The sequence below is a fragment of the Arachis hypogaea genome, chromosome 18 (assembly GCF_003086295.3).
Source record: "Arachis hypogaea cultivar Tifrunner chromosome 18, arahy.Tifrunner.gnm2.J5K5, whole genome shotgun sequence".
In the NCBI taxonomy this organism is placed as follows: Eukaryota; Viridiplantae; Streptophyta; class Magnoliopsida; order Fabales; family Fabaceae; genus Arachis; species Arachis hypogaea.
This window is the reverse complement of record NC_092053.1, coordinates 132,181,698-132,196,654: the sequence shown is the minus strand read 5'-3', so window position 1 is coordinate 132,196,654 and position 14,957 is coordinate 132,181,698. Positions and strand designations below refer to the sequence as shown.

At 31.3% G+C, this 14,957-nt stretch overlaps 2 protein-coding genes across 4 annotated transcripts; one reads left to right on the top strand and one right to left on the bottom strand.

The window, feature by feature from the left end:
* Positions 1-3,002: 3,002 nt before the first annotated feature.
* On the bottom strand, positions 3,003-3,935 carry LOC112770588 (uncharacterized). Its single transcript, XM_025814923.1, has one exon. The coding sequence runs from the start codon at positions 3,933-3,935 to the stop codon at positions 3,003-3,005; it is 933 nt and encodes a 310-aa protein (XP_025670708.1).
* A 4,780-nt stretch (positions 3,936-8,715) lies between these two features.
* Positions 8,716-14,715, top strand: LOC112771234 (cyclin-dependent kinase E-1). Of its 3 annotated transcripts, none has more exons than XM_025815911.3 (16): positions 8,716-9,140; positions 9,630-9,740; positions 10,076-10,179; positions 10,267-10,309; positions 10,433-10,531; positions 10,934-11,003; positions 11,437-11,531; positions 11,648-11,681; positions 11,780-11,864; positions 12,023-12,100; positions 12,228-12,275; positions 12,903-12,935; positions 13,168-13,276; positions 13,558-13,779; positions 13,887-13,950; positions 14,207-14,715. In XM_025815911.3, the coding sequence occupies exons 1-15, from the start codon at positions 8,898-8,900 to the stop codon at positions 13,947-13,949; spliced, it is 1,437 nt and encodes a 478-aa protein (XP_025671696.1). In that variant the 5' UTR covers positions 8,716-8,897; the 3' UTR covers position 13,950; positions 14,207-14,715. The 3 variants fall into 3 exon arrangements, with proteins under 3 accessions (XP_025671696.1, XP_025671698.1, XP_072080682.1); XM_025815913.2 differs by having other exon boundaries at positions 8,720-9,140; positions 13,564-13,779; XM_072224581.1 differs by lacking the exon at positions 14,207-14,715 and having other exon boundaries at positions 8,720-9,140; positions 13,887-13,955.
* The last annotated feature ends 242 nt before the right edge of the window (positions 14,716-14,957 follow it).

Sequence of the window (14,957 nt, the reverse complement as noted above, 5' to 3'; positions counted from 1 at the left end):
AAATAATATCAATGTCAATGACAAAATAATTGTTCAAGAGTAAAGCTTGTTTGAACTTTAATTTGGAATTTTGTATTAATTAATAATTAACCGAGACAAGAAGGTTGGTTAATTAAGTTTGATTATGAGTACAAGACAAGAAAAGTGTTTAATATAAAGAAGGGTGTTGAATATAAAGAGAGTCTGAAACTCTTATTAATTACATTTATGGTTTAGTAGACTTAGATTATATATATTTTTATTTTAAATTATTCTTTTTTTTACATTAAAAAACGTGTGTGGGTATATTAATAGAGTTCGTTTTCAATCATATCAAAATACCATCCTTCACGCCAAAAATAAATAAATAAAAAGAGTTGCTATCATCCTTGATATAATTAATAACACACCTTGAAATAGAAGAAATCGATTTAATTATTTTTTCTAGATTGATGATCCTTTTTGCTTTGCCAAAAACATTGATCATTTATTTGTTGATGGTGATATGTTTCGGATTCCAAAGACAAATAAGGTTGTCTTGTGATGCATAATAATGATTAAGGAAGGTTGCTACCAAAATTAGTTGGATTTTTATCCCTAATATTAAATAACCTTTTAGAGAAGGTAACTAGAATAACAATGTGAAATATTTGAGAAATATTGTATGTATATAGTATTTTTGTGTAAATTTTTATTTTTTTATTAAATTAGAAGTGATTAATAAAAAAAAATAAAAAAATAAAAAAATATTTTTATACTACAAAAATAATATATATATAAGATCATGTAATCATTTCTTATATCTTTGTCAATTGTCATAAAAGGTGATTGAAAATGAAATACACCTAAAATATGAAGTTATTATATGTCTCGTTCAATATAGTAGAAATGTTCAATGTCCACCATGCCTTATAGAAGAGGAAAGAAGAAAACCCTATTTGGAGTTTGGAATTGTAATGTTTTTTGGAGGGTAGTGATATAACTATGTGGGTGTATACTTTATAAGTTATAACCCTTATATGCATCAAATATGTTATTAAATTACAACAGAAATAGATGAAAGGAAAATAATAATAATTTATCCTAAAATAAAAATATAATAAAATATAATACATGTGTCATATTTCAATTTTAAATTATACAAGATAAATATCGTAGTAATAACTCTAAAGACAACATAAATATGTGAAACAAATAATAGTGCTTTTTCGTTTTACAATGTCTATTGTTTTTGAGAAACCTTTTATTCAATACATTTTTTCATTCTTATATTTTGATGTAAAATTTATTAAGTATTTTTATCATTGTCCTCAATTAATTTTTATTTTTTTAATAATTGTTTAAATTATAAAATGATAGATATTGTTAACTGCAAGGAGCTTTTTCTTTTTTCTTTTGGTTTCCAAGACATCACTAAACACTAATCTTTCTTTTTTTTTTTTTTTTAAATTTGGCTTTGTTGCCAACTTCTTCTTAGATATATAAAATGGGTTTTTTTCATGATTAAGATCCAACAACGATTGGGCTCACTATTCATATTTGTCACTCATACATAGGCCCAACAATAAAATGGTTCTGATGTAACTTTTTTTTTTCTTCTTCTTAGATTTGTCCTAATTAGAAGGCCTAATATATTGCTGGAATACGCCGAGAGAAAATATTAGACAACCCTAATGATACAAATAGTCTCGTAATTAAGGTAGTGTTTGGTGGAGAGATAGAGATGGAAATAATGAAACTGAGAGACAGAGATGAAAGGACTGAGATTGAAATAAATCTCAGTATTTTGTTTGATGCAAAATAGGAGACAGAAATTGAAACAATAATGAAATTCTAATTTAATTTGCACAAATAGTAAAATTGGAATTAATTAATTGAAATGAGGGTATTTTAGATATAAATGTTATTTAAGTTTCAGTTTTATCTCTAAAAATTTTAGTCCCCTGTGTTCACACTTTTTAGAAATTTTGGAGATAGAGACAGAAATTTTAGTATCAGTATCTGAACCAATAAACATGATATAATGGAATCTATGGGTGTGCATGGATCGGGTGAAACCGGGTTTGATGTGACCCAGACCCAACCCGAAATATATATCGGGCCTATTTATTAGACCCGAACCCGACCCTAGACCCGATGAAACCTATACACTTTCGGGCCACGATTATACCGGGTGAAAACTGAGCCGTTAACATTACATTACCTTGATACCTTCTTATAAGATAGCATGTGAAAATATCCAAATTTCCAAGACTCCAACCATTATTTGACATGGTAAAATTCACTTAGAAAAAATATAACAAGAACCAACTCTTCTCTAAAATTAAAGCATAACCATAATCAATACTAATATTGTCTAATAACTCCAAATATTTAAATCAATACAAATAACACAATATTATGCATTAGTCTAAAATCTTATGCATTTTAAACATAAAACATTAACTTATAGTCTTATAATAACTAATAACACAAAATATTAAGGTTTACAATACTTAAATTTCACATAAAAATAGTCATCATCCATCACTAATAACACAAAATATTAATTGTGTATGATGACCGGGCCACCAGACTGACTTCGGGTGGTCCGAGCCATGGTCCAGACCCAACCCGAAATAATGACCGAGTCTATTTTTGAGACCCTTATCCGGCCCTAAACCCAGTAAAATCACACCAAAATAGCCCCTAAAATATTTGGGACCGAGTCGAATTTTCGGGACGACGGACTGGGCCATGGACACCCTTAATGGAATCAATAATGAACAAGTGTCTTAAATAAATTTAACAATATAATTGTCACTATTTTTCTTGTGAGTATACTTAAACCAAGAAAAAGCTGAAAATAGGATTATTTTTTGGTTTATAGCTTTTTTTTTTTACAAAATTCAAAAAATAAAAAACAGAAAATAGTAAAAAAAAAAAAATGCAAACTAACCGCAATTTAAAATTAACTGAATAATTAATTTAAAAAGAGATGGAATATCCCTATCCTTAATTCTCTTACTTCCAACTTTGAGCATTTAGATCCATTGTTCCACATCGGAGATTAAGGTCACCTCAGCCATCTTCTTCATCACCAAATCAGCCTTACCTCGAACTCTCGCTGATCCCCTCACAGAAAGATCCGCCACAGCCATGGCGAATTCCGGCAACAACATAACCTCGCTCACAAATCCTTCGCAATCGTCATCCAAGAGCCGAAGCAGAATATCAACCGCACCCTCTTTACTCAACATACTCCTTCCTTTCAAAACAAACAACATATCACTCACAATCTCCTTACTTTTCTTCAAACCATTCAACCCTTCCTCGAACCTCGCAAGAAGACCAAGAATCACAAGAGAAGTGGAAGCTAAGTCTTCGTCACTGGTTTCTTTCACAACACCAAGAAGCGCGGGAACTGCACCAGATCTAACCGCTACGGTGCAGTTTCCGTGGAACTGAACAAGCTCCGCTAACGAACTCAACAGGTGGTGGTGAAAATCACGTGGAGAGTCTTTAATGGCTTTCACCAGCAACTGAACCGTTCCGGCGACTCCGAACTTGGCCTTGTTCTTGTCATGCATGGCCAAGCTACATATCAAACTCGAGGCGAGTTTACATGAATCAGGAGGAGAAGATGATGATGACGACGTGATACGTGAGTTAAGATGATGAATTGTTTGCATGTCTGCGAGGGAGGGTTTGAGATTAGGGTTAAGAGAAAGGTTGAAGAGGGTTAACAAAGAGAGGGTTTGGATTATGGGAGAGGGAGAGTTTGTGAGTGTGGCTAGGGTTGTGATTGCACCATCAATTTGAGCTAGGAAGTTTCTATTTTTGGGATTTACTTTGGTGATGGAAGCTAGGGTTTGAAGAGCCTTTTCTTGAGCTTCAATGGAGTTTGATTGAGCTTCGGAGATACATTCAATGATAGTGTCATAAACTTGGGATGATGAAGATGATGTTACTGACATTTTTTTTTCTCTTCAAGGATTTTGATCTAAGCTAAGATGTGTTTGTGAGTTTCAATTGTGTTAGTGTTTTGAACTATTTAATTAGAAACGAAATAGTGCTTAGAAGAAAAAAAATAGGTTCTAATTTTATAATTCGAACGTATATAAATTTTTGATTAATTAAAAATATAAAAATAATATTTATTTTTTAAAATATGAGATATTTAAAGTTGAAGATTTATTTATCTTCAACTATGAAGCATGGACACTTCGCTAAATTGTTGTGTTTGCATGACACATTTTGAACACGACATTCATTGACATTCGTCCGACACACGTGTCTATTGTGTCTTAATAAAAAATAAAAATTTTTGGCTGGACACACTTGGACACACATAATTACCATTACATGTCAGCATGTTCTGCCTTATTTTTAACATATATTATTGAAATAAATTTAGAAATAATATATATTATTATTTATTAAAATAAAAAATATTTTAAATATTTTATAAAATTAAAATAAAATATTAAAAATAATTAAAAAATTAATTTATACATGACTATTTTTTTAAAAAATACTTCAAATTTTATATACATGTGTCCTTGTATCTTATAATAATTTAAAATTTATGTGTTGACATGTTCTGCGTCGTGTCGTCCATGCATAGATCTTTGAAATAAAAGATCAAAAAATTTATTTATTTTTTTTCAAATTAATATTATTGTATAATAGTCCCAATTATATAAATCAACAATTAGGCATAGTGTATTAGGGTGCAAATAAATACAAAAAGATCGGATACAAATGCTGATAGTTTCAAAGTTTTCATTAACATAGGAAAATGCTCCATTTTGAACTCAAGTGCCATGGCAAATATGAAAATCAAATGAACTAAGCATACTATTATTATATGTTAGAAAATATTATATATTTATTCTATTGATGTCTTCCTTGTAAGCAAGGATGTATAGACAAAAATCCTTTAATTATTAAAAGCATGAGCAGTGTTTTGTATATTTCTATTTTTTTTTATTATAAGAGTGTTATATGCATTAATGTTTTTTATAAGAGTAGTTTGTCCTGGTAGGTAGGGTGAATACTAAGAAATGGCTGAGTCGGTTCGAGATTATTAGCAAGGATGATACGAGTTGTGTTTTATGCATCAAGGATGTTGAGCAGGTCCATCACTTATTTTTTGGTTGTGAATTTGTTTGGCAGGTGTGGAGTACATGGGTATCTGTCTTTGGCCAGCTCTAGTCTTTTTCGAGGTTGATGAAGGATCATTTCCTAAGTTAAACAGAGGAGTCGCGTAGAAAAGAAGTTCGAAAGCAGCATTTGAAGTGTTTCTGTGCGATTATTTGGCACATTTGGATGGAGATGAATATGAGAATATTTCAGAATCAAACAAAAAGCGTAGAAGATATTATCCACATGACTATGCTCAGCTGCAACGAGTGGAGAGGTGCCCATTCCTAATATTGTTGATGGCTATGCTGGAAATGACATGCGAATCTCCTTTCTTTTGGTTGTTGATACTTTTTGGAGTTGCTTTTCTGTTTATATTGTTTGAGGCTGAATGCTCTACCTAGTAGTATGTTGAGCTCTTTAGTTTTCAAAAAAAAAAAATTATTGAATTAAAATTTAATTTCGATTTCTATATATTCACAACCTTCTCATAGACAAGCATGCTCAAGACTAGTCACTTAATTAAACCAACTTAAACATATAATTTATTCCACAAGTATTATATAATTGAGATAAAGACGATATAGCTCCTCCATAAAATTTCCAATTATATATATATATATATATATATACTCATTTCTCTTATTGAATGTATTAGCATAGTGCTAAGTTACTGTACTTGCAGGCTCCAAAGTCATGTTTTGAATCACTCATATATTTTCAATGTTTTGGACGGAGTTTGGCTTAGATTTTATTTTTGGGCCAAAATATTATCCACCTTTGTATTTTTCTTCCGTGCGATATCTTAATTCGATAATTTAAAAATTAATTTGTCATAAATTTAAATTTTAATTAAAAATTTATTATTAATTAGTTATTATATACACAAAATAAAATTTAAATATTTAATATTTATTTAAATAAATTAATAAATTAATTACCAAACAAATTTAAATTGATTTATATAACTTTGTTTTTAATAATTTTTTTTGTTACTTCTACTTTTTACTTTTTGTTCTCTTCTTAATTTTTGTACCTATTAATAAACTATTAATATTGGCACACTCATTTGCTCTATAAGAGCCCTTATTATAACTCCACCAATAATAATTCCTCCATATAGCGTTGCCAACTTGCCATAACCCATAAGGATAGAAGATTAATTTTAGTTTGTTGAGATTTTAATACATTTATCTGTTTAAGGGTAAGAGATTTAGTAATTTATTGGCTAATAATAAATTTTTAAAAACAATTCAATTATACATTTAAGTATTTTTGACAATTAAATTTAATTAAGTTGGCTCAAATTAAAAAAAAAAAATTACTTTCATTTCAATAATGTAATTTCTTCATCTTCGTCTTCTCCTTTTATTTTTCCATTTTTTCCTTCTCCTCCTCTTTTTCCTCCTTCGTCTTCTCCTTTTATTTCTCCGTTTCTTCCTCCTCCTCCTCTTTCTCCTCCTCCTCCTTTCAAATTTGCATACATAAGTTCTTCTTTTTCTTCTTGAATTGAATTTGAATTTATATAAATGACAATGTTCAATTCATTTAGTATTATACAATAGTTTTGCTTTGATAATATTTTCGGTTTATTCTAGACGCAGATATTTCTGAATTCGAATTTATATAATGGACAAATGTTCGGTTCATTTGGTATTATACAATGATTTCGCTTTGATAATATTTTCGGTTTATTCTAGACGCAGGTGTTTCTGAATTCAAATTTATATAATGGAAAAATGTTGGGTTCATTTGGTCTTATACAATGGTTTTGCTTTAATAATATTTTTCGATTCATTTGTAGTCCAGGTATGTTGTCGATGAATAATTTATCCTAATGGTTGGAATGACTTTCAAGACAAATGAAATGAAATCTAATACAATTAAATAAAGTGATAATAAATAATGTCATTCCTTTTTACTAAAAAAAGACTCAATCATTAACAAAAACGTATCTCATTTCTGGATCAAAATGAATCTTAATTAAACTAAGAAATAAACCGAAATTACTTAAAGAATAAAAAAAATTGGTCAATACTTATCAACAGTATCAAGTGAACCTCAATTAACACACAAATAAACCAAAATAAATTAAGAAATAAACCAAAATTGTTTAATAATGTCAGTAGAAAAATAAACTAAGAAATGAACCGAAATTATTAATAAAGAAGAAGAAGAATAATCTGCATGTGCGAATTTGAAAGAAAAAGACAGAAGAGAAAAAGAAAAAGAAAAGAAAAAAAATCTGCCTGCGCGAATTTAAAAGAAAAAGAAGAAAGAGAAAGAGGAAAAGAAAAAAAAAAACAAAAAAAAAGAAGAAAGAGGAAAAGAAAACAAAAAAGAAAAAGAAGAAGAAAAAAATATAATTTAAAAAATTATTATAATAATTTAATTAAATTTAATTAATTATTTTATTTAAATATAAAATATTAATTTTATTATTTTAAAAAATTCTAATTCATAACGAATTAGGGCCTGTTTGGAAACTCTACAAGTAACTTTTTTTAACTTTTGACTTATGAAAAGTAGTAGTATTAATGTCGGGTGTAATTTTCAAAACCAAATTGCAACTTTCTAAGAAGCTATTTTGGAGCTTATAGAGAAGTTTAAAAAAATGACTTCTCTCATAATACTTCTACTTTTCATTACATTTCTTTAAAATAAGCACTTTTAGAGTTAAAAATCCAAACATAAAATAACTTATTTATAAGTTACTTTTAACAGAGTCATTTATTGTTTAAGTTATTTTATCAAAAGGAGCTTAATTAAGTTAGTTATCCAAACTGGCCTTAGTCTTCAACGAATTATAAGTGAAGATTTTGTGATTTAGCTGAACTCTAATTAAGTTCAACGTGGTGTTATTGTATTTCTTTTTGAAAAGAGAATTTCAACCCCTCGTACTTTCATCCATTTAATTAGTGTGGTTCTTAGATTATATATATAATTTGGTTTGTAACCCTAAAAACAATCCTATTTCTAAGTTTATTTCACACAATAATAATTGTTTATTCATCCCGTAAAATCTCATTTTTCAGTTAAAAATATTTCAAGAATGACTACATAAACATTTGAAAAATGTTCCACCGTTTTATGCATCCATGCATTTCAACTAGGGATAGGAACGTGTGGATATGAGTGAATTGACAAAATGTGTATATATGTATATTAAAAGGTTATGTTAGATGTATATTAAAATTAGCTACTAAAATCAATTATTAGTATAAAATATATGTTAAAATATAAATACACATTAAAAATAAATTAAACTATATATATATTTATACATAAATATATTAGTGGTTGATTTTAGTAGTTAATTTTAATGTACAAATAACATTTTCCTATATTAAATGACAAAATGTGTATATGTTTGATCAAAACTCTTAATTTATAATTTTACATTTTTTTATTTTTTATATATAACAATAATTACTGTAATTATATATTATATTTATTAATAAAATATTATTTTAAGCTTTAACATTTAAATTAAATTTTAATTTTATTTTTAATATTTAAAATATTTTATTTTTATTTCAAACGTTTTATTTTAATTTTTTTATTAAAATTAAAATTTTAGTCCTATTTGTATGTGTGTGTGAAAATGATTATTTTTATTATTATTATTATTATTGAATTAATAATGAAGGTCTAAGGAGAAGTTCGACAGAAAGCAGAAGCATGAGAATTGAGAAACGCAACATCCAAACACGGCCTTAAGCTGCTGCTTTCTGGCTCCCTTGTCCGAGCAAGCGACCGAGCACGTAGAGAGAGATCGGGGTGGAAACGCAGCCATGGGAGACGGAGGTTCCGGCAACCGCGGCGGCAACAGCAACAACAGCGGCGGCGGAAGCAACAAGCCGGAGTGGCTCCAGCAATACGATCTCATAGGGAAGATCGGAGAAGGCACGTACGGACTCGTGTTCTTGGCGCGCATAAAGTCCCAAACCAATCGCGGCAAATCCATTGCCATCAAGAAATTCAAGCAGTCCAAAGATGGCGACGGTGTTTCTCCCACCGCTATTCGCGAAATCATGGTACTCATTTTTCCCTCTCTTCTCTCCTTTTAATTTTTATCTTTGTTTCCAGCTGTAGAAGTTGAAATTCAAGTAGCTGAAAACTATTGTTCTTTTTTCTTTGAAATTTCGAATTTTTTGATGATGAATTGACGGTAATGGGGATGGTGATTAAGGTAATGCAGTTGTTAGAACGTGGAAATTGAATTGTTCACTCTATTTTCAAAGTCTTCAATACATTTTCTGCTTTGTTTCTAGCTAAAGGAAGTTGTGAAATTTTGAACCTCAAGTAGCTGAAATTGTTGAGTTTGGTTTTTCTTTTAGTTTCGAATTTTATTTTATTTTTATATTTCAGTTTCTTGATGACGTTGGATTGTTGGTGAAGTTAAATAGGTAATGCAGTTGTTGGGATGTGGAAATTGAATTGTATCTGTGTGTAGTTGTAATTTTTGGATCCCATGGGGTGCTTTGGGTTGATTTTTAGCAGCTTCAACTTGTTGATTGGTGCAGCTGCTGAGGGAGATAACCCACGAGAATGTTGTGAAGCTTGTAAATGTACACATCAATCACGCGGACATGTCTCTGTATCTTGCTTTTGATTACGCCGAGCACGACCTCTATGTGAGTTTTATTCTAGAACATGCCCTTGTGGTGCTTACTTGAGTTGAAATAGTCATTTTCAGATGTAAACTATTGATGTTTTCTCCATGAAAAAGTGTGTAGTTTATATTCACGCTCGGTGAAATAAGCTTTTGCTATTGTAGATTCATTGTGTGATATGTGTTATACACATATTTTAGGCCTTTTCACTGAATTTCACTCTGTTGAGAAAAAAAAAAAGGAGGTTTTGTTTTGGCAAAATCTTGTTAATTTTGTATGGGAAGAAACGTGTACATGTATCAAGGAATTGATTGTTCTAGTTAGCTGAGTGTAAAAATTGCAATCTTGAATGGCAGGAAATAATTAGACATCATAGGGACAAAGTCAACCATTCCATTAATCAGTACACTGTTAAATCATTACTCTGGCAGTTGCTCAATGGACTAAACTATCTGCACAGGTGAGTATCTTTTTGTAAATTTGACGAGGGCTCCTTTTCTTTCCTTCTTTATATGTTGACCTATTATATTATATATATCTCTTGCAGTAATTGGATAATACATCGAGATTTAAAGCCCTCAAATATACTGGTATGACTTGCCTACCTTATCATTGTATATCATTTTGGCTCCTTTGTGCAGACATTTGGGTTCAAATTTACTTTGTCAACCTTTGATTAGTAAACTAGTGTCTTTTATGAACTTTTCATAAAGGTTATGGGTGAAGGGGAGGAGCATGGAGTTGTTAAAATTGCTGACTTTGGACTTGCAAGGATATATCAAGCCCCTTTGAAGCCATTATCTGAAAATGGGGTACGACCACCCTTTTCCTTCTCATGCACTTGTATTCTTCTATCTATTGTCTGTGCATTCGAGAAATTTCTGCGTATTCTTCACGTACTTATGGCTTTCTTAGGATTGAAGTAGCCAAAATATTGGCAATCATATAATATAGACAGAAGTACTATGTTAAAGGCTTGTGTTATTTCAGTCACAGCATTCTTCTTTAAGCTGAATGATGGTATTGTAAATGATTTTCAGATTCACTTCTTGAACTGTCTACCTTTCCCCACATGCATTGGGTTCCAATTCCTGAATTGGCCTTTTTATTCTTTAACCATCTGTTAACTGTGAACGTGTACCTCATGTTTAGCTCTCTATACATTTGATTGATTAGATTCTTGATATCTGAAATTATGAAACATTACCACACAGGTTGTTGTAACCATTTGGTACCGTGCTCCTGAGTTGCTTCTTGGAGCAAAACATTATACTAGTGCTGTTGGTATCCTTTTATTTTACTTCTTTTTTATGCATAAGTTAATCATGTGTATGTATATGTTTCTATATTCTGTGCTTTTGTAATATTTTATATTCAAGTGACTGTACATTTGTCCTCATGTATCTATTACTGACTTCAGGCTTATACTTTCTTTACAGCTTAATTCTTATGGTATTTCTCATTAATATTAATTTTGTTACATTCTTGGTACTTTTTGCTATCCCTATTTTGACTTGAGGTTGTTGCTTGAATAAGTATTGGTTTTTATTGAATCTTAGTTGTTAAAGTATGGGTCTAGGGTCTACAAGAATGGTTGACATGTCATAAATAAGTTATTTGAAAATTTTCCATCTGGAATGCTGTGGAATATACATAATCCAAGGATATGCTTATGTTCCAAAATTGGTCTAGTCATTGTTCCTTAATGGACATTTAGATATGTGGGCTGTGGGATGCATTTTTGCTGAGTTGTTGACCTTGAAGCCACTATTTCAAGGTGTAGAAGTCAAAGCTACCCCAAATCCCTTTCAGGTACTAAATGCTGAGCCTATGACTTACAGCTGTGTCAACGAAGTAGTTTCTATATTAGTATTGCCTTGTATTTTCAGATTATAAGTAATCCTTATTGGCTTATTCCACTTGTGCAGCTCGATCAACTTGACAAGATATTCAAGGTTTTAGGTAATTTAACTGCTTACATTTTTCTTAATCTCTACTGGGGGATGTTCTTTCTCTTAAATATTCCAGACCTACATCAGTCGACATTGTTACTGTGCCAGGCCATCCCACATTAGAAAAGTGGCCTTCCTTAGCAAATCTCCCCCATTGGCAACAAGATGTTCAACATATACAAGGGCATAAATAGTAAGAACATTATTTAGTGAGTTTATGCAAATATGTGCAGAATAGACCCATAGTGTACAAGTACTTTGTTGTTGTGTCTGTTCTTTGTATGCTCTTACTTGAAAACTAATAATTTGTCTCATGAAATTAATGGATTTGTTCTTCATTTTTGCTCACAGTGATAACAACAGTCTCTATAATGTTGTTCACCTATCTCCAAAAAGTCCTGCATTTGACCTTTTGTCAAAGATGCTTGAGTGAGTTTTCCTTTAAAGCTTTTAAGAAATTTTTTACTATGCCTACACTAATATATTCTGAACTTATTTTTCCTTATTTTTCCTCTGCTCTTGCTTAACAATAATATGCTTGTGTTTTTATGTACAGATATGATCCTCGAAAGCGTATTACAGCAGCACAAGCTTTGGAACATGAGTAAGACTTCTTTTATTCTTGCACAAATTCTACATACCTTACAAGATTTAACGTTCTGTTGGTCATTGGTGGTTGTTCTGTAGAAATTCCTTACAACATTCCACATTCTTTTATAGTTTCCTGCATCTTTTTCCCCTCATGCTTTGACCTACTTATGCAGCTATGCAAGTATAATTAAATGATGTAGTTGCCATATTCTTCTTGAAATCAATAGATTTTTATTAGAACTTGTAATAATGATTGAAGATGAGCAAGTAGATTGTCGTAGTCATCCACAAAACTAGTCCAGAAGCTTCCCCTAAACTAATATAGTGCTGGAGTTTGATATTGATACAAATTTTCTATATCAATTTGTGACTCCAATGGGGGTAGAGAAAAAATAATATACTAGTTGCTTTGTTGCGTTTGATGCAAATGTTGTTTATTTATATTAGGGAACATTGCATTGCTACTTTGGTGGAAATAAACCTTGTTATAAGTCACTGTTCAATTGGTTTTGATATTTTGCAAGATTACATGCATGATTTGTTCTCCATGTCCACAATATTGATCATATAGTTAGTTGTTACTTGTTTCTTTTCTCGCTCATAAATTATCTTTTGAGCATCCTTACCCTTTGTTTGCCAGGTATTTCAAAATTGAACCACAGCCTGGGCGGAAGTAAGGCTTTTTTCCTCATTCCTTCCTCTTTTGATATTCTAGTTTGGTCTTTTCCCTTTGTTTTCATTGGATAAAACCTTCTACTTCTGTTGGTTACTTTTACATTACTTATTTTGGTAGATATTTAAACAAACAAATGTTCACCTAGTCTTTCTCATGCTCTTTTTTTTTTGGAGTAAAGTATTCCATCAATGTATGTTTTAATTAACTAACCATCTTTGTGTATGTTCAGTGCCCTTGTACCCTGCCAACCGGGAGAGACATTTGTGAATTATCCCACTCGTCCAGTGGACACAACAACCGATTTTGAAGGGACAACCAATATGCAACCTCCACAGCCGGTATGCTTTGATATTTGGGAATTCTGTTGAAAGTATAATATTCTAAACCAAAATTGTGCAAGCAGAATTTGTTGGTGACCCATCTTGATCTTGTAAAGTCCTGTTATGATTCAAAATTTTCAATAAGTAGGGAATATTCATTAAAATGCGTCCTTGCCAAATATTAAGTTGTCAACTTTGTTCTTGATAAGTGTAATCAATGATTTTGTATTATATATTCACTCATGTATAGGTAATCTTAACTCCATGATTTTGAATGTGATGTGTGTACTTCTTATTAGAGTCAGGTTACATCGGGAGCTGCAGTTTCTGGCAGTATGCCTGGTGGTCATGTGTCAAATAGATCTGTTCCTCGACCAATGAATGTTGTTGGGATGCAAAGAATGCCTCATCAGGCAATGCAAGCTTATAATCTTACATCTCAGGCAGGGATGGGTGGTGGAATGAACCCTGGTGGCATGCCGATGCAACGAGGTGTACCACAGCCGCATCAGCAACAGCAGGTTACATGTTTATTGGAATCTCTCTCTCTATCCTGTGGTTTTTTTTGGGGGGGATGTTGGGTAGATATGATACTCTGATTATGATACTCTGATTTCTGTGTGAGCAGTTGAGGAGAAGAGACCAAATGGGGATGCCAGGATACCCTCAACAAAAGTCAAGACGTATATAAGGTAAATGCTTTCAACGGAAGTGGTGTCTATCAAAGAGACAACGTTGGCATATCGTAAAACCGGGCGAATTCTTTGATGTGGGCAATCGGGGGATCAAATTAAACATCCATTCTTATTCTTTTGTTATGGTATTAAAATTCTTGTAATGTTTGAGACACCGTAAAATCGAGCCAATTCTTAATCGCCTTTTTACCTTCCTTTTCTGTAACATGCCTAACATCAAATTGTGATTCCACTCGCTATGGTTTCCTTACAGCATCCTTGGACCTGTTGGCATAGCCAAGAAGACTCCTATATTCGCAATAAGCCGATCTCCTGCTTCTTGTGGTTAGCCTGTGCTGGTAGAGATCAAGTGAAATAGATTCAGAGGGTTGTCAATACCAGAGGAACTTCAAACTTGAGCTCAATCAGGACAATTTATGAACCCAAACTTCAGATGATTTGCTTTCATGCTTGTGGAAGTTTGCTGCAACAGCGAGCACAAGAATCTGGATGCTAGAACACTAAATCATTCTGTTGGAGCCCCTGCGAGGGAAATAAAAAAGGGAAATGATTTATCAAGGAGGCACATGTATGTTACACGTATAAGTTGTATATGTAGAATTTTTTTGCATTTACGAGCTTTTAGGCAAGATCAAAGTTAGACTTATAAGGTTTCCACCAACTGACCAACCTTATATTTTGTATCCATGCTGTATAATGTGGATGTAGTAGTGTAGATTATTGCATCAATTGAAAATACTACTGTTTTTTTTTTTTGTTCAATATTTTAAACTTATGAATTTGTTGTTTTTATTTAAGAAATCATCTTTCGTTCTAAAAACGCAAGTTGACTTTGGGCGACTCATGTGGGCACTCCATTTTACGGGTTTTTTTTTTTTTCATAAATTCATAATACTTATTTTATATTCTATAATGTATTTTATACTTTTATATGAACGATTGATTTGGTAGCTGAATTTTTATGTTTTATATATATGTAATTTTACATATGTACATACCAAATT